The 19,331-nt window shown below is 50.2% G+C and overlaps 1 protein-coding gene across 1 annotated transcript in view; it reads left to right on the forward strand.

Annotated features, from left to right (window-relative positions):
- The window catches only part of GPR107 (G protein-coupled receptor 107), a 56,226-nt gene that overhangs the window by 16,761 nt on the left and 20,134 nt on the right, over positions 1-19,331 (forward strand). Inside the window, exons 2-13 of the mRNA XM_037037047.1 lie at positions 590-712; positions 1,010-1,060; positions 1,306-1,385; positions 2,393-2,529; positions 4,287-4,324; positions 7,849-7,905; positions 10,048-10,158; positions 10,484-10,617; positions 13,858-13,933; positions 15,375-15,448; positions 15,870-15,987; positions 18,905-19,035. Of these exons, the coding sequence (XP_036892942.1) occupies positions 590-712; positions 1,010-1,060; positions 1,306-1,385; positions 2,393-2,529; positions 4,287-4,324; positions 7,849-7,905; positions 10,048-10,158; positions 10,484-10,617; positions 13,858-13,933; positions 15,375-15,448; positions 15,870-15,987; positions 18,905-19,035 (1,130 nt within the window). The remainder of the gene's footprint in view (positions 1-589; positions 713-1,009; positions 1,061-1,305; positions 1,386-2,392; positions 2,530-4,286; positions 4,325-7,848; positions 7,906-10,047; positions 10,159-10,483; positions 10,618-13,857; positions 13,934-15,374; positions 15,449-15,869; positions 15,988-18,904; positions 19,036-19,331) is intronic.

The following is a 19,331-nucleotide window of genomic DNA, read 5'->3' on the forward strand; positions in this document are numbered from 1 at the left end:
CGTTTGCGTAAGGCTTTGTTTCCTGGACACATCCTATGTAACATCATTTTTAGATGCAAATGAGCCTATGTTAAAAAAATGAGCTATAGGTTAGAAAAGTAGTGTGCATGCACCCCTCATCATCCCGCAGGGGGAGGAGCCAGTTACACACGAATCAAAAGAAGGTTTATGTAAATGAGTGATTCTCAGAGCAGTTTTGGCTACTCTTCCCCCACCCTCCGGTAATATTTTTGAGTGCCTGCTGGGTTCCAGGCCTTGTACTAGCAGGAAGGAGGGGAGGATGACTAAAGCATTGTTCCTCCCACCCTGGAATTCACATTCCAGCTGACCATTGAGTCTGGACCTTAGAAATGCATCAGAATGAATGACAGCTATTATGTCAAACTGTCAATAGCTTGTGAATTTCTAATGAGTCATCTTCAGCTTCTGAAACAAGGTAAGGCACCACAGCTGTATATTTTACTAAGTGTATGGAAACATTGATTGGCAAGCAGGAAACTAGATACTGTAGTTTTTCAGGCAAATGAATAGTTAAGTAGTCAAGTTAACATCTTTGTATTACTTATTCCACCACCTTAAATCTTTTTAGGATGATGTGAGGCACAAGGTTCATCTGAACACCTTTGGGTTCTTCAAGGATGGCTACATGATGGTCAATGTCAGCAGCCTTTCAGTGAGAGAGCCGGAGGGAGCCATGGACAAGGATCTCATGGTAAGTGCCTTTCCAGGGCTCGGGGGCTTTGCCTTTCAGGTGGCAGCTCTGCCCTGTGCTGAAATACGAAGCACTGGGACATGGAGAAATCATGCGTGTGAATGGACAGCAGACAGTTTTATTTCCAACTCCTAAAGTGTAATTATTGAATAACTTCAGTAATTAGTGGCCCTTCTCATAAAGTGAACGCTAAGAACATGGGGAGGGGGAGCAGGCCCGGAGAAGAGCCTTCTCTCTGTGTGGAGGGAGGAAGGGTTGGGCGCCAGGCCTCTGACCTCTCTCTCTCATGCCTCTCAGATTGGATTCAGCCTGGACCGCACAAAGAATGATGGATTTTCTTCTTACCTGGTGAGCATTAAATGTGGACCCAGTCATTCTCTTCCCTTGGAGCTCAGGTCACTGGGTGGGGACACTCTGCTTCTGTCCTGCTGTTCCCTTGAGGCGGTGGCCACTTTGACCTCCAGGCTTCAATATGCACACGGTTGTGTTGTTGGCAGCAGGGACTGGGCCACTGGTTTGTCGTTTTCGAAAACTTTTTTTTTGTTCTGGTGTGAATGAATGAGGTGATGGATAATTGGGTCCTCCTTTCTTAGGATGAAGAAGTGAATTACTGTATTTTAAGGAAACAGTCCGTCTCTGTCCCCCTTCTAATCCTAAACATCTCCAGAAGTGAGTAAGTAATTCTAACATTCCTTCAGTTCAATCCCAGCGTAAACTTAGGGGAGTGTGGTTGTTGAGCCAATGCGCACTGAGTAATTGCTGTTTGCCAAATACTGTGCTGAGTGCCGGGGTGAAAAACAAGGTGAGGGAGACAGGACAGCCACCCCAGGGGTCACAGCGAGGTAGAGAAGGCAGAGAGCCCGGCAAGCTGTGGGAGACAGGGGAGGCTCAGGGAGCTGTTGGCTCGCCCACTTCTGGTGAGTGGGCTGCCCCAGTGAATGAGACTGGGAGCAGCGTTTGCAGCACAGGGAGCCTTGTACACGAAGGCAGAACAGCATGAAACAGTGCGGTGTGTGCAGCAAAGTGAGTTCTTCCTTGTGCGGAGCTAAGGGAAGGACAGGGAGGCTTCTCCCCAGGCACGGCTAGAAGTGCTTCCTTTCAGCTTGATTGTGCCAGCTTGGGTCACGTGTCCTCTCAGGCTGAGGAACTCACCAGCCGCTTGTGCAGGCGGGTCAGGGCGAAGAACAAAAGGGGGGCCTGTTGAGGAGGGAGAGGGAGAAAATGCATTGTAGGCAGGCTACGGATCGTTCCCACTGCGCCCCGGCCACGTGTTCCCCTCAACTTCACTCCAACATCTTATTGTTGGTTTTACCTCTCGTTCCCTTTCCCTGTACTCCGGTTTGTTGAACACATCACAGATAACTTAGTGGGGAAGTATTTACGTCAGAATTGCCTGGTTACGTCAGAGTGTTGCCAACACCCTCAGCCCTAGAGTGAGACTGCCTGGGTCCTTGCCCCGCTGCTCACTAGCCGACTGCTTTGGACGGGGCCCCGAGCCTTTCCGAGCCCACCCCCCCCCCACCCCCGCCGTCAGCCTCCGTGCAGCGCTGAGGATGGACTCGGCGCCACGGGACTGTGTGAGATGGTGAATCTAGAGCGCAGGGCGGGGCCTGGCATACCACGCTTACATGGCCAGAGCATTACTGTGAACTGTCTTCCTCCTCTCTTATTTGAATATAGAGTGAAATTAAAATCTCCACCAGAAGTGGGTACCCAGTTACCAAAGATCATCGTCGGCAAGGATGAGAAAGCCCTTGGCCAGAGCCTGGAGGCCAGAGGTAGCTCCGTTTCGGCGGGCAGCCAGACCGAGAAGAAAGGTAAACGTATGGTGGCAACTAGCACTTTGTTCATTGCCTGGCTGTGTGGATCCTTTTTTGTTCCCGAGTAAAAACAAACATGATCTTTACATTACTTTATGCTAAAATATGTAATCATTACGGAAAAATGTGGAGAATATGGAGAAGGTGGAGAAAGAACAATCATTTCTCCTTGCTCCCAGGGTTAAAATTGTAGTAGTGGATGTTTCTATCTCCACTTGTTACTGAAGTCCAGAGCATTTGATTTTTAAAATTCATAGTCATGTTTACTATTATAAGCATCCTGTTCACTTAAGATACTTTATACTTATCAGATATCCCGTTAAATGGATAGTGTAATTTGCTCAACTTTTCCCTTTAAGGAGACATCTTTTCATTTTGATGCTTATAAATAATGCTGCATTGGACTTATTTGTTCCTAGAACTTATTTCATATACAGAACATTTTTAGGATGGGTTCTCAGAGTTGGAATACCTGGTTCAAAGGATCTGAATATTTTGAGGATATTGATACATATTTTCAGTTTCTTCCCAAATGAGTTGTGTGAATTTGCTCGTATCAGCCAATGTGCGGGAACACTGCCCACAGGACCCTGTCCTGGCCAGTACTGGGTGGGTTTGCACACATGTGTGTGTTAAAATGGAAGGCAAGAAAACATATTCTTGTGTTTGTATTCACTATTATTACTGGTCTGTACTTGTTCTCCATACGTTCATTAACCCATTTGCATTTATCACCTCTTCTGCTAGCTGTCAGGTTTGTCTAATAATCTTTATAAGTTCTTTAAAGATAATTTCCTGTTTATCGCATTATTTACACAGTTTTCTAGTTTGTCAAAACTGGAACCCAAGGCAGAGGCGCAGACAGAGAAGCACCACACCTGCGTGGTGGCGCGGGGCCTGCGCGTTGTCGCCCATTCTCCTCGGGCCCCGTGACTGTGTCCCGGCCTTGAACTACAGAGTCTTTTCCTTCTTTTTCTTCTGAAACTCCCCTTCGTGCAGGGAGTTCAAGACCCCGTTCTCGTGGAGAGCAGCTCCAATAAAACAGGGCCCCTCTCTGCCCCACAGGAGAAGGTGTTAACGATCTTAATTCTTCTCACTATAGAGAAAAATGTGGGCTTTCTGCTAATATTATTGCAAATTAATTTTTCCGTGCGTGTAAACAAATCTCACATATATTTATCTTAAACAGTGATCTCTTTTCAAACATAATCACTGGAATCAGGGACGTTTACTCTATGTGGCATCCCTGGCGGTAACGTAATGCCGGTTTAGAGATGAGTTTCCTGTTGGTACTGAGTATTATAATTTATTAGATCGTATTTGTAATATAATAAATTTTGGTTTGCTGCTTTTGCAGCTCAGGAATTCTTTTGGGCTCTAGAGAGATGGCTGTCCATGCCTTGGCTAGTGTGGCTCAGTGGATGGCCTGTGAACTGGAAGGCTGCTGGTTTGATTCCCAGTCGGGGCACATGCCTGGGTTGCGGACCAGGACTCCAGTTGGGGGTGTGTGAGAGGCAACCAGTTGTGAGTCTCTCACACATCGATGTTTCTGTCCCTCTCTTTCATCCTCCCCCTCTCTAAAAGTAAATTAAATATTTTAAAAGAGAGATGGCTATACATAAGATACCATGTGGTTTCACCTTTTTTGTTTGAATTATTTGATATTAAACAAGCTAGAGTCTCATAAAATAATAATGTAATATACTTATGAGCTGACTCCTACAGTAATGCCTTTTCAATGTTTCTACTTCCAGAGAGTGGGAAGTCTAAAAGAAGTACAGTGAATTCCAAGGTAAGAATTAATCGCTTGCTTGTGCTCAGCTTCCTGGGTATGTGTGTACAGGTGTGTGCAAATGAATGTGTTTATATGCATACGCATTCACAGGTACGTGCACATACAAGCTAGTCTGCAGGAAGCTACCTACTGTTTGGGGTGATGATGTTGACACACTGACACAAGTTCAGAGTCAAGTTGGGTGTTGAGTTAGGTAGCTCTTATGTGACAGTGAGCAGAGCAGGAGGTGAGCTCTCTGGAGGGTCTGGAGGGCTTGAAGTGTGGCAGATTTGTTTGGGGAAGAGGAGAAGGAAGGGGGTGAAGACTGTCATAGCAAAGGCCAGAAGTGGAAATGAGCACAGCAGGTGCTGGGCACTGGCCTGCTAGAAGTGAAGGCACACGTTGGGAGCGGAGAGAACAGGCTCCTCGATGGCGGAGACCCAGCCGTCCATGCTGCCGCCTGCCCACAGTCTCAGAGCGGTGTCTCGGTGATGAGGTTGGCTCTCACCCTGTCGCAGTCCTGAATCTGCGTCCCCTCATTTACTTAACGATGGCCGCAAAGTGCAGAGTAGTGATGCTGGCAACTCAGACACACCAAAGAGAGGCTTCCTGCATGTGAACAGGTGAGACTTCTGGCCAAGATGGAGGCGTAGGTGGAAACACTGTGCCTCCTCGCACAACCAAGTTTAAAGACAACAAAGTTTTAGTGACAAAAACACAACCAAAACACAAAAAATTGAACTATATGGAAGTCCGACAACAACGAACCGTTCAGCCAGACCGGTAAGAGGGGCAGAGTCAGCAGCTGGTGGAGTGCGGTCGTGCAGGAAAACTCGGCCAGACCAATCCAGGCACGCAGGTGGCAGTTGGCAGATCCCAGGCGTGGGGTTGCGATGGGCGGACCCAGTGAGGGCGCAAGGCAGCAGGCTGACCGTGGTCACACATTTGCACGCAGATAAAACCAGGCGAAGGAGGAAGCAGTGAGATGGACCGTGCAGGCCCCAGCAGCTTGTGGGAAGTAGCAGAGGGGACCACCATTGCCCCTCTCTGACCCCGCCCCCATATACAGCATCACAACCAGCCACTGAGTTGCCCCGCCCTGTTGAACACCTAGGGCTCTGCCCCTCATATGTACATAACAGTCGTGAACAGACCAAAATATTATGGCTCAAGAAGAACTCAAAGCCCCAGAGCCAATAACTCTAAGTGACCAAGAAACAGCTGACCTATCAGATGCACAGTTCAAAATACTGGTGATCAGGATGCTCACAGAAATGGTTTATTTTAGTCACAAATTAGAGGAACAAATGAAAGCTAAACTAACTGAAATGAAGGGAAATGCACAGGAAACCAATAGTGATGGAAAGGAAACTGGAACTCAAATCAAGGGAGTGGACCAGAAGGGATAAAAAAAATGACCAAACAGAAAAGTATGAAGAAACAAGAATTCAAAAAAATGAGGAGAGGCTTAGGAACCTCCAGGACATCCTTAAATGTCACAACATCTGAATTATAGGGGTACCAGAAGGGGAAGAGGAAGAGCCACAAGTGGAAAACTTATTTGAACAACTAATAAAGGAGAACTTCCCCAGTCTGGCAAAGGAAACAGACTTCCAGGAAATCCAGGAAGCTCAGAGAGTCCCACAGAAGTTGAACCCAAGGAGGAACACACCAAGGCACATCATAATTACATTAGCCAAGATTAAAATGAAGGAGAGAATCCTAGGAGCAGCAAGAGATAAGGGGACAGTCACCTCCAAAGGAGTTCCCATCAGACTGTCAGCTGATTTCTCAAAAGAGACCTTCCAGGCAAGAAGGGGCTGGAAAGAACTGTTCCAAGTCATGAAATCCAAAGACCTACAGCCAAGATTGCTCTATCCAGCAAAGCTTTCATTTAGAATGGAAGGGCAGATAAAGTGCTTCTCAGATAAGGCCAAGTTCAAGGAGTTCATCATCACCAAGCCCTTATTATATGAAGTGTTAAAGGAACTTATCTAAGAAAAAGAAGATAAAAAATATGAACGGTGAAAGGACAGCAAACTCCCAGTTATTAACAAGCACACCTAAAACAAAAGCAAACCAAGAGGACAACTAGATCAGGAGTGGAACCATAGAAATGAGAGAGAGAGCACATGGAGGGTTAGCAACAGGGGAGTGGGAGGAGGAGAAGGGGAGAGAAGGTTCAGAGAATAAGTAGCACAGACGGTAGGTAGAAAATGGACAGGAGGGAGAGCAGGACTGCTATGGGAAATACAGAATCTAAAGAACTTGAGACATGAACGACATGAACGGACATGAACGAAAGGGGGGGAATGGTGGGGGAGGGGGTGTGCAGGGTAGAGGGGAATGAGGTGGGGAAAATGGGACAACTGTAATATAATCAATAAAATATATTAAAAAAAATGAAAAAGACCTGGCTGGTGTAGCTCAGTGGATTGAGCACGCGGGCCTGTGAACCAGAGGATCGCAGTTCGATTCCCAGTCAGGGCACATGCCTTGGTTGCAGGCCAGTTCCCAGCAGGGTATACACGAGAGGCAACCATACATTGATATTTCTCTCCCTCTCTCTTTCCCTTCCCCTCTAAAGATAAATAAATAAAATCTTTTAAAAAGAGAGAAAAAAAAGGTGAATGTTCTCTGCTTAATAAGGAAAGAAAAAAGATCACGTAGTAAGGGTGCTGAGACCAATGCTAAGAACAGATCTCCTGTCTGAAACTGCCCAGTCTGCAGATGAAACATGATCACACACAGGCATGAGTGTGCAGGAAAACACACAGCCTAGTATGTACAGGGTTCGGTGTTGTCTGCAGTTTTAGGCACCCACGGGTGGCCTTGGGATGTATCCCCTGCAAATAAGGAGGGGACTGCTATTTTTTAAATGGCGAGTTGAGCTCTGACCAGTATGGCTCAGTTGGTTGGGTATTGTCCCACAAAGTGGAAGGTTGCCAGTTCTATTCCTGGTCAGGGCCCACGGCTGGGTTGTGGGGTTGGTCCTGGTTGGAGCGTGCATGGGAGGCGGCCGATTGATGTTTCTCTTGGACGTCATATTTCTCTCCCTAAAAATTAAATAAATGAATAAATAAATCTTAAAGATAAAATGAAATGGCAGTCTGATAAATTTTGTCTCACACCTGTGAAGGTGCCGCCACAATCAAGGTAGTGAACATGTGCATCGCTGAAAATTTCTCCCGCCCCTTTGTCACACTCCTGTTCCCAAGCAAACACTGATCTGTCACTGTGGATTAGTTTTATACGTTTTTAAAAAGGTTTTATTTATTTATTTTCAGAGAGAGGGGAAGGGAGGGAGAAAGAGAGGAGAGGCACATTGATCAGCTGCCTCTTGCATGCCCCTGTTAGGAACCTGGCCCGCAGCCCAGGCATGTGCCCTGACCGGAAATTGAACTGGTGACCTTTCAGTTTGCAAGCCAAGGCTCAGTTCACTGAGCCACACCTGCCAGGGCTCAGGGAACTTTCAAGTCTTTATTTTCATTAGCTTACTTTTTCTGCCAGTGTCCTAAAACAGATTGTTAATTTCTTTTTAGGTGACAGAAGAAAAATCTTTTTCTGTTCATAATAAAGATGGAGCAGTTTCATTTCAGGTATGTGTCTTTGAGTAAAGTTTTACAGAATTTATCTCTACCATGTGAAAGGTGAATTTTTAAAGGAATTTTGAATTTAGGCATAATTTAGGCATGGTATGTACCTGTCACTTAAATACAGCAGCTCTCTCCATAACAGACCTACAGGTGGATGTTATCACTCACCACGTATCAAATCATACACCTTTGAGAATGAATAACTGCATGAATGTTCAGTATGAGTGACAAGGCCCAGATCCCAACCCAGCTCAGCCTGGCTGTCCCCACCACTCCACCTCTCCAACCCTGCGAGGACTCCCATTCAGAATGCCCCAGAAGCACGGGACTCTATGCCTGACAGGGCCATTGGCAAAAAGTCCAGCCATTGTTAATATAATGGGAATGGTTTGCAGGGCATCAGTGTAACCTGGCAGCCAAGGAGAGTGGACTGGAGTGCACATGTGTAAGCTGCAAGGACTTCACTGTACTGGTCAGTGGGGTGGCGGGGCGGCAGTAGACGTCGTTGAGCAAACGTGTACTGTGTGACTATTGCATTCAAAAGGGTGGGGTGAGGAGGGCAACAAGTCTGCATCAGATTTTGCTCTAAGCTTGAACACTCCTCTGCGGAAACTATTTGGATGATTCAGGAGGCCACAGTTACGGGCACCTGGTGACTGGCAGCTTCATCAGGACAACATACCCTCTCATGCATCACAGCTCATGCAGTTTTTTGGTGAAACATGAGGTCATTCAGGTGACTCAACCCCCATAGCCCAGAGTTGGTGCCCTGCGACTACTGACTTTTCCGAAAACGAAAACCACCTTTGAAAAGGAAGAGATTCCAGACTGTTCATGAGATTCGGGAAAATACAACAGGGTAGCTGATGGTGATTGGGAGAGCTGTGTGAGGTTCCAAGGTGCCTCCTTTGAAGGGGACTGAGGTGTCATTGTCCTGTGTACAGTGCTTCTTATATCTCCTTCAGTAAATGTCTCTATTTCTTATATTACATGGCTGGATGCTTTCTGGACAGCCCTCGAGTGTGGCCCTAAACAGCATACTTTAGGCATATAATATAATGTTCTCTAGATTAGACCAAAGAGTCACTTCTGTGATCTGATATGTAAACTCTTTTAATTTACATTAAACTTCATTTGAATGCATAAAACATATGAAAAACGGAAATGTCTGAATGTAGAAAATGCAGCATCTACTACTGTTGTTTAAAATCACAAGTGTAATTTTAATGAGGGAATACTGGTTGTTTACCTTGTCGGGTATCAAATGAACCTCGTTCCTTTTTCAGGAGTACTTTTTACCTAAAGGACAAGATAGTATGTTGCCTCAAAAACTAGATAACTCCATCTAAGGTTATCTCTGCAGACGTCTGCCCAAACCCATCCCAATGGAGAGAGATATGATAAAGCAAGATAGTGAAATGTTCATTGTGGAATCTAGGTAGTGGGTATGTGGGAGTTCACCAAGTATAATGCTGTCAACTTTTCTGTTAGCTCAAAGGCTGCTGTAACTAAACTTTGGGAGGGAATCCCTGAAGAAGAGGATGTCTATTTAAACTGTGCTCTGGGAGAATTTGTTTTTTGAAAAAAAGATTTTATTTATTTATTTTTAGAGGAGGGGGAAGAGAAGGAGAAAGAGAGGGAGAAAAATATCAGTGTGTGGTTACCCCTCACACACCCCCAGGCAGGGATCTGGCCTGCAACCCAGGCCTGTGCTCTGACTGGGAATTGAACCAGCAACCCTTTGGTCCACAGGCCAGTGCTCGGTCCACCGAGCCACATCAGCCAGGTTGAGAATTAGATTTTTTTTTTTAGAATATTTTTTAAATTTGTATTTATTTATCTTTAGAGGGGAAAGAAAGGAGAGAGAGAGAGAAATATCAATGTATGGTTGCCTCTCGTGAGTCCCCTGCTGGGAACTGGCCTGCAACCCAGGCATGTGCCCTGACTGGGAATAGAACCGCGATCGTGTGGTTCGCAGGCCCACGCTCAATCTGCTGAGCTACACCAGCCAGGGCGAGAATTAGATTTTTTTAAGTAACCTCTCTTTTCTTCTTTTCAGAATAGTATTCATGATTTTTTTTTTATGACTTGAAAATCTGGCTGTGGATTTGGGTGCCCTTTAATCTTTTCCTTCTTCACTTCCAGTTTTCCTTTTACATCAACACCGATGACCAGGAAGGCCTCTACAGTCTTTATTTCCACAAATGCGTTGGACCCAAAATACAGTCCAATGACAAGTTTTTGTTCAGCCTTGATGTGAGTACTTGGAGGGAGCCTGCTGCGAGTGGGTTTTGTCAGCTGTGTAAGACGGGAGGCATTGATTTCTCCAGAATGGGTTTTAGGAACCCTTAAGCAAAGTGAAAGAAAAGTGTGGCCAGTGGGCAGGCACTTCAGCAGGGGACACGTACCGAGAAAACAAAGCAGTTAGGATATGTGTGCCATTCGCCTGAGCATGAAGGAGGGGCGTGTTATCTGCCGGCACTCACTTTATTACAGTAAGTCAAGCAGCTGAGGTTACAAGTTGCTGGATATGGAACGATGTGTTCCTGAAAAGTAAAAATTAATTTCCTGTTGGTTTCAGATTGAGATCATAGAGAAGAATCCTGACAGCTACCTCTCAGCAGGAGAAATTCCTCTCCCTAAATTATACATTTCTATGGCCTTTTTCTTTTTCCTTTCTGGGACCGTCTGGATTCACATCCTTCGAAAACGACGGTAAAGTACTACTTCACTGAGCCCTTCACCCCTGAGTGTGCTGGGATTTGCGAACTCTCGCTCCTCTCTGGCTTCTGCCCCTGGGAGGCACGGGCACTGGCCATCTCGTTCTCTTCCCAGGGCATCTTCCCTGAAACACGGGGAGACTGGGCAAGAACTCTGCCTGCCTTGGTGTTCGCCCACTTCCCACCACTTTGTTTGAAAGGCAGACCCAAATATTTCAGTAGTATACGGGCAAAATAAAATGCATAACCTTGGTGTTTCTGCAGCGAAGACACCACAGGACTCCGAGGGAGCACATGGGCCCTGGTCAGGGGCTCCTTGTTCTTGGGAGGTGGCAGGTGACAGTGGCCTGCTGCCTGGGCGGGAGCAGGAGGCCTGCTTTGTGTAGAAGGCCTCCGCTCCGAGCTGGGCGAGCTGGGCTGGTGGAACCGCTGACCTTCCGGAGCTCTGCGCTGAAGGGCCCTCCTCAGAGCCCCTCTGCCTGCCGCTGGCCTTTCTTCCGAAGCCCCTGTGGCTTGCACTGCCCATACTTGGCTCCTGAGGGACCCGTGCGTGCATGTGGAGCGAGCGCTCAGTTGTCTCTCTTCCCCCGGAAGTTTGCAGCGAAGTGTTTGTTACAGGATAAGCCCATGAACTAAACGATGGTATGTGAGTGTGTACTATGACTCGGATTAATGTCAATTTGCATAGTAACTAAGTACCCAAATGCCTCCTCGTGCGTTGGGCAGAGGCTGGCACCTCCTTCCTCTCTCTGGCCCGTGTGGCCTCGGGCACGCTCAGCTGGGAGCAGGCTCCCGTCTGTGGTCACATCCTTCACACCTATTGGGCGGGGCGAGCCTTTGCTGCCTGTGCAGGGCCCACGTAGTCAGGTTTGCACCAGACGACCTGCAGCCATTCGTGAGAAAAAAAAACCCTACAAAATCAGGGCATAAAAGGTGTTTCTTTGCTTTGAAAGAAAGTTTTGCCTTTGCCTTTGTTAGAAAGGTGCAAATGAGACCTGATGTCAGGTGTGAGCTCTGACCGTCGCCACTGCGCGCCTTGCCTTACGCTGGGTCCTTTTCCTGCACCATAGAGCTGAGATGGTGACGGTTGTCTCTGCCTCCCTGGGAGCCTGAGTTCTTTAGGTGACGTGTAGGGAGGGTCTGCACAGGAGGGTGCTGTGCACGTAGGAGGCGCACGCTGGCCAGGTGTTCAGTGGTATCTTGATTGCCCGTTATTCAGTGACAGACGGTCACTGCCACTGGCTCACTCCTATCATAAAAGCTGTGGCCACAGTTACAGACCCGTGGTTAGATGAGGTGGACCTCACCTGTGTCCCCGCCAGCCTCAGCCAGGTGTGTGGTGTTGGAAGTCCACGTGGTGGAGAGGACCTGGCTCCCTGGCTGCTGCTGCACTTCAGGGGCTCACAGCTCCCTGGACTGGGAGGACTTGAGAGGCCTTTGCCCCAGTGTGTTGAGGCTGTGAGAGGGGAGGTGAGAGCAGTGGCCAGAGTCAGCCGACGGCTGGGACTGGACCCCAGGTCTCCTCGTTGTCATGGGGCTCTTCTGCACTCTGCTTTCTGTCCTGGGCCCTCGGGCCCCGGGGCCCCGGGCCATGGGCAAGTGGGGGATCTTGGGCAGCTGGTTATTTTGTTATGTTGTTTTTCTCAACAAGATTTATTTTTAGACAGAGGGGAGGGAGGGAGAAAGAGAGGGAGAGAAATGTCTAGGTATGAGACATAGACTGGCTGCCTCCTACACGCTGACCCACAACCCAGGCATGTGCCCTCACCGGGATTCAAACCAACAACCGTTCATTTGGCAGACCCATGCTCAGTCCACACAGCCACCCCAGCCAGGGCAGCTGGCTGTGTTTGAGTCAGGCGCTCCAGGTTGGTTATTTCAGCTAATCTGACCTCCTTGAGGTAGGCAGGTGTTCCCCGTTTTCAGAAAAGATTACTAAGGGTTAGAGAGATGACGATCCTCAGGGTAGAACCCGTATTCAAGCCAGTTTACTATGGCTTTGGGAACTGCGTTCTCTCCGTGACCTCACACCCTGGCCGGGGAGGTTCTAACCAGGACTGCATGCAAGTTGAGGTTGCTGGGGTATGTGAGTGGGCCCCACTGGGGACAGTGGGCGGTTTTGCCCTGTGAGTAAATCTCGTTGCTATTCAGGAGTGATAGATGATTCTGGCCTTGACTTCCTTTTTTTGACTGCAAGTAGTGGGCACTGGGGCAGGAAATTGCCAGGAAGGAAGTTGTTCCGGAAACCGAGCAAGTGTCGGTTCAGGACACGCCCTCCCCACCATTCTCACAAGGCCCTCTCCTTTGGTTTCCCTTCATTTCCTAGTCCAGCTCTCATTCCTTCCCAGCTCAGGTTGTTTGGTATGTTTGTGGAGAGAAACCTACACCCTTTTTAGTAATATTTGTTGACATTGCCTGTGGTTTTAATTTATTTAAACTATATCATCTATAGATGTTGCTGTTACCGTTTTTCATAGTAATACCTGTTCTGTTGATGTGTTTGTTTGAAGCTGCACCATCCACATTTTTTTCTGCTCTGGCTTTGCAGAATGTCTCAATACCTGAGACTGTGAGTTTCCTTTGTGGCTCGTACTCAAGTCTTTGTGGACTTTTTGATAGAGTTTTACCCTTTTCTCCACAATGGACTTGTGTACCCCATTAGGTTAAATGCTAGGGTGAGATGGGAAAGGGTAGAGGGACTTCGTGCCCAGCGGCCCAAAGGTGGACACGTACCTCAGTGAGAGCTTCATCCCCTGGGCCTGGCGTGTTTGTCAGGTTGCAGCCACAAAGGGGAGAGAGACGGGGAGGGCCTTCCCCACCCCCTGGCTCCAGACCACCTGCCCTGGGCTGCACATTCCCCTTAGCTGAGCCTGCTCACCTCTGCTCTCCCGGGGGTCCGTGTGGCTGTAGATCCAACCAGCCTCTGCTTCTGCAGCCCTCCCGGTGGTTTCCAGGAAGGGAGCCTGTTCAGATTTGCGTGTTGCAGGACTCAGAGTCCATCATGCCTCGGTGCGTGACCCAGTTCCCCTCACTTGGACTTCAGTGGTGAGGATGAATCCAGGACCTGTTCAAGGCCTTTTGCTGACAAAGTCTACTTTAAAAAGAAGGCTTCGTGTTTGTGGTTCGCCTAGATTACATTATTGCCCCCACATAAGTAAGTCGGATGCCTGGGGCTTTGGCTGTCCTTCGCTCCCAATGGACTGTTTCTTTCATTCTTGTCTTTCTGTGTTTATAGGAACGATGTGTTTAAGATTCACTGGTTGATGGCGGCCCTTCCTTTCACCAAGTCTCTTTCGTTGGTGTTCCACGCGGTATGTGTTAGTGCTTGGGGTCACTTATGGAATGCTGTACGGTGCCTGTGTGATCAGGAAAAGCCAGCTTGGGGGGACGGGGCGGCGGGAGGGGGCCGTTTCCACGAAGCCTCCTCTGACCTGGGGGGACCGGGCCTGGGTGTTAAGCATCACAGCCCCCTGACTCCGGGTGGAGACACTTGGTGGAGACACCTGGTGGCAGCACAGTCCTGAAGCACTGGTTTTTGTTTGGTGGGTTGCGGTCACTTCTTGGGGTTAGAGCGCCACCTGCTGAAGTGTCTGCGGGACTCCTTTTTCCGCCCGACATTCCCTCCTGTGCCCCCTTGACGTGAAGTGCAGTGTTAGTGTGCTTACTTGGGGGAACGCTGATGCTCTGCGGATTGAGGCGTAAAATGGAACTGAAGCCTTCGAACGCTGAGTTCTGGTGCAGACTGACGTGAGCCTGCCCGTGTCAGGGAGAGCCGGCCTCCCCAGCGCGGGCCCGCTGGCACCCATCTCCAGGCATGTGCTCCCCTTCTGCACCGTAGGATGCTGTCACGGGAAAAGTAGTGATCTGGCCACAGTCACAAGACGTGACAATTCTTTGGATAACTTCTTTAAAAAAATTTATTGATTGATTTTAGAGCACAAGGGAGACAGAGAGAACATCGATTTGTTGTTTCACTTACTTACACACTCATTGGGTGATTCTTGTATGTGCCCTGACGGGGGATCGAACCCACAACCTTGGGGTATCAGGGCAGTGCTCCAGCCAACTGAGCTACTGGGCCAGGGCTTGGATACTTCATACTTAGACCTGAACTAAAGATTTTTTCTGGAACCATGTAAGTAATGAATGATGGGATCCTTGAGTCACTTTACTATCTAGGTGGCCATTTGCAAAAGGATGAAAGGCATGTCAGAAACCTGTGTCACCTTTGTTAGTCCTGCCAGGAAGCACTGTAGGTGCACTACCGGAACTTGCCACTTCGATTAAAATGCATTGGTGGCTTCAAGGAGCTCTAAATTTACAAGTTTTTTCAAAGAAAACATAGTTGTCTAAGCTGGGTGATTCCACATAAATTTTTTCATAAAACTGAGTGACTGATTAACTTATATAAGCTGGGGTGTGAAAGATAAAGATGAAGTTCTTGGTCAGGTACTGAAAACCCCTGTGGCACTCAGGCCTCGGAGATTTGAAGGAAGAGACTGGGCAGCCATCTGCCAGGGTGGGCCACCAGCCTCGAGAGAGGGACCCGGGCTGGGCGTTGGGGACACTGAAACCCGAGTCAGGTTTCCCACGCTGGCCGACGTTGTGAGTGCACTCACACGCTTCGTCTCGACCTGGCACACGAGTCATCACGCCTGCCAGCCTGGGGTCCCCGGCGGTGGTCCCTGTTGGCTGCACCGAGGCAGCCGGGCGGCCGGCACCGGCCTTGCTGATTGCTCTGTCTGATTGCAGATCGACTACCACTACATCTCCTCCCAGGGCTTCCCCATCGAAGGCTGGGCCGTGGTGTACTACATCACTCACCTGTAAGTACGCGCAGTGACTCGCGATGTACGCGTGCTGTGACATGACACACGGGATGTCGGGGAAGCCGTGGCAGGAAGTGACCTGCCCCACGTTGGCGGGCCCCGCCCTCCCGTGGCCGCTGGTCTGGGTTCCTGCCCCGCCAGAGGTGTGTGGCGCAATGGAGGCTGTCCAGACTTGAGAGCCTGAGGCTGTCGATGGGCCCTGCGAGGGGCTCGCCTCTTTGAGGGGCTGGCCGCTCAGGTGGTGGGCCACGTCACTACTTGTGTGTCTGGGGAAAAGTGTTGCTCACATAAGGTGAACTCCTGAATGTACCCACCTATCTTTGGCAAGTGTGGGGGCTCATAGAGTGAGCTCTGGAATTTGAATCATAGAGTGAGTCTGAAGAGACCCATTTGTGTGTGTGAAATTTTTCTTTTTCAGTTTGAAAGGGGCCCTGCTGTTCATCACCATTGCACTCATCGGCACCGGCTGGGCTTTCATTAAGCACATCCTTTCCGATAAAGACAAAAAGATCTTCATGATTGTCATCCCGCTCCAGGTAAAGGGACAGTTGTCCCACTTGTTCTGGCTCTGGCTCGGCGGTCAGCAGCCCAGGCCTGTTGGAAGAGGGGGTCGGCCCACCCAGAAACCCCATCAGCTGCCATGGGGGATTCTGCTGCCCGGCTGGACAGGCCTGGGCCTCAGGTCGCTGCGCTGGGAGGTGTTTGTCAGTTATCTTGAAATCAGCAGTGGACCCAGCACTGCCCATGAATAGAGGCTGCTGAAAGTTAGGGGAACCTGCTGCTGCCTTCTTTTCTGCATCTGTTTGCCCTATAGCCCAGTGGTCCTCTCGGCAAAGCAGCTCACCTTCATAGTGATTTTGTTAACCCGTTATTTTAAAACTGAGAATGAGTCCAGTGAGTTTCCACAAGGTAGAATATTAGGTAGACATCGGGGCAAACCTTTATGAAACCCCTCCTGTTACGGGGCCCCGAGCTAAGCCCCGAGCTCAGGACCCTCACAAGAACCCCTTGGAAGAGGACACTTTCTCATAATAATCAGCACTCTCACTGGAGATGGCACCAGGACAGAAGTGCCCATCGTAAACGGAGCAGTCCTGGCAGGCATGCCAGCTGCTCTGCTCCACCCAAGCTCAGTAGTTGTCTGCTCAGTAGTTGTTCGCGTCAGCCACGCTCACTAGGGTGCACAGCGCACGTGTGGCAGCTGAGGCGCGGGGAGGACCGCTCCCGAGGCACCCAGAGCAGCCGCTCAGCTCCGGTGCTGGCAGTGCGGCGGCGGAGCCCTCTCCTGTTCGGTCACGAGGGTACCCGATACTGCTAGACACATGGTCAGACCAGTTGCGAAGGTTTCCAAGGGAAGACTGATCACCCCAGTGTGAGTGATTGCGAAGGCTTCGTGTGTAGATGGGCTTCACCCAGATGCTTGAGGAGAGAAAGACGGCAGAGCAGCTGCGGAGATGGGCGGCACTGCTGCCTGGTGGCCCGAGGTGCCGAGGAGCTGTCCACTGGGGTGACTGTCGGCCAAGGTCTAGGGCCGTGAGTGACGGGCCTGGTCCTGTTCCCGCTTTGCCACACTGCTCCCTGTCCCTTTCCCCCCAGCAGTCGTTGCCATTCCTTCTGTGTGAACTTCCTCCCCTGCCCTGAACTGTGTGATGATGGCCGAAGCCTCCCCAGCTCCCCACCTGTACGCCTCTGGAGGTGTGACACCCAGGCTTGCGTGGCAAGTCACTCTGAGGACCCGAGGCCTCCAAAACTTAAGTGCAAGGGAGTTACGTGTATTTAAACATAGAGACTGGTCTGGGAAGGCTGTCGGCATTAGTCTGAAAAGTTCAGGCTGCTGCGTTTGGGCCCTGGGGGAGCCACCAAGCCTTTCTGAGTGAGAAGTGAAGGGTGCAGAAACCAGAGTTTCAAGAACGCTCTTGCAGGTCATTCCACACCAGCACCTCGGATGTTTTCGTTTCTCGTGTCAAGAATGTGAACTAAGGACAAGATGCAGTCATGAATCGAAGCTGTGAAGGGCTTTGTTTCCACTTTGCTTGCACAGACAGGGCACAGGCACAGGCGTTGAGGGCATTCTGGCCCCGGGAGGAACCCAGTAGCCTGGGGTCAGCAGAGACCGCGCCAGCACTAAGTGAGGTGTGGCTGCGGCTTCCACCAACAAGCACTGGAAAGAAAGGGAAGCCACACTCAGAGACTTCCCAGAAACAGCACAGCGGATTCACATGCTTCGCTAAAGGGTGGAAAACAACCGTGCAGATGGCAAGTCAAGACAGTGTGGGGAGCACAGCCTTCCCGTAGAGGATGGAGGCGGAACGGTGATCTCGGTGTCGTCCCCCTGCAGTTGCTTCAGAAGAGCGTCTCAGGGACCTTGCCCTCCTGCTGAGCAGCTGCAAAGGCGTCAGAGGCAGGCACCTCGGTTTAGCCGCCGGCAGAATGTCCCGTAGCACGCCGAGGGCCTGGTGACAAGACTGCACACGCAGGCAGGCCTTCCCTTTGGGAGTGGAAGCCGAACACGCAGGCAGGTGCACCTCCGTGGGAGGAGCCGAGCTGGTCCCATGCAGAGAGGACCTGGACTGGAGTTAGTCCTGGGAAGAGCCATGCAGGCTGAGCTGGGCTGAGCTGGGTTGAGGTTGGCCGTTCTTGCCACCCTGGTCTCTGAAGACATGATCTGGCACTTGGAAGAGTTACTGTCATGAGAAGCCCAGGCACCCACACAGAGAGGCCCTGGGCCTGAGGAATCGTGGCCACACAGGCTGAAAATTGTAGTGCCTGGGTAAGGCTGCCGTGGCCTAGGATGCCCGAGAAGCACAGTGTCCTGGTCAGTTGCTGCTGTACAACAGGTCACCCTTAAACTTAGTGACTTAAAACAACAGCTGTTGACTCATCTCTCCCAGCCTCTGTGGGTCCGGATTCAGGAGGAGCTGAACTGGGTCTGTCTGACTTGCTACCTCGTGTGGCTTCAGTCAGTGGCCGGCACTGGGGTCATCTCAGGGCTTCCACTCGCCTCTTTCTCTGGGCTGGCCAGACTGGATCAGAGGGGCAGGCACGGCTGTGGCTCCTCAGACCCCTCCTCCCCCCTTCTCCCGCTCTGCCTCCTGCCCCTCACCCCCGTGCCCGGTCTCTCTGGCATGGCTACTTTGGAGCAGCCAGGCTTCTTACACGGAGGCACAGCCCTCCAGAGATGGTGTTTCTCGAGAGAGCCAGGCAGGAGCCCTGTCCCTTTGTTTGTCCTACCGGGGAAACCACGTGGCGTCACTCCCACCATGTGCTGCTGGTTGGAGCAGCCACAGGCTCAGGGGCAGGGTGCAGCAACGACATCTTGGTGGGAGAGGGATGGGGGTACTGCAGTGGCCATGGTTGGGGGCCTTGAGGCCCAAGTGTCCACCCACTATTGCAGCTCCTATTAACGGGATCTGCCCGTGCTTTGGGGGCCCACCAGCTTCTCGTGTTCTCCAGGTCCTGGCGAATGTGGCCTACATCATCATTGAGTCCACCGAGGAAGGGACAACGGAGTACGCCTTGTGGAAGGACTCTCTGTTTCTGGTGGACCTGCTTTGCTGCGGGGCCATCCTCTTCCCAGTGGTGTGGTGAGTGCCGGGGCGGGGGGTCATGCACGCATGTGCCTGAGGCTTGTCTGTGAAGCCCAGCAGCTGAGCCAGCCATTCCCAACTTTGGAGTCACGTGGGGCATGTGCATCACAAACAGCTTTCTGGGTCCCAGACTGGCCTGAGTCAGTGGACTTTGGTAGAGCTGGTCTGGCACTGTGGCCAGCCTTTAGCACAGCTTAGACCACAGAGAAGAGCCTGGACCCGCAAACTGAGCAGCAACTTAAATAGCGTGGATTTGGAGGGGGTTAAAGAAATTCCCCAAATAGGCTTTTTTG

Source organism: Sturnira hondurensis, unplaced genomic scaffold, assembly GCF_014824575.4.
Source record: "Sturnira hondurensis isolate 20B ecotype Veracruz unplaced genomic scaffold, ASM1482457v3 Scaffold0022908, whole genome shotgun sequence".
In the NCBI taxonomy this organism is placed as follows: domain Eukaryota; kingdom Metazoa; phylum Chordata; class Mammalia; order Chiroptera; family Phyllostomidae; genus Sturnira; species Sturnira hondurensis.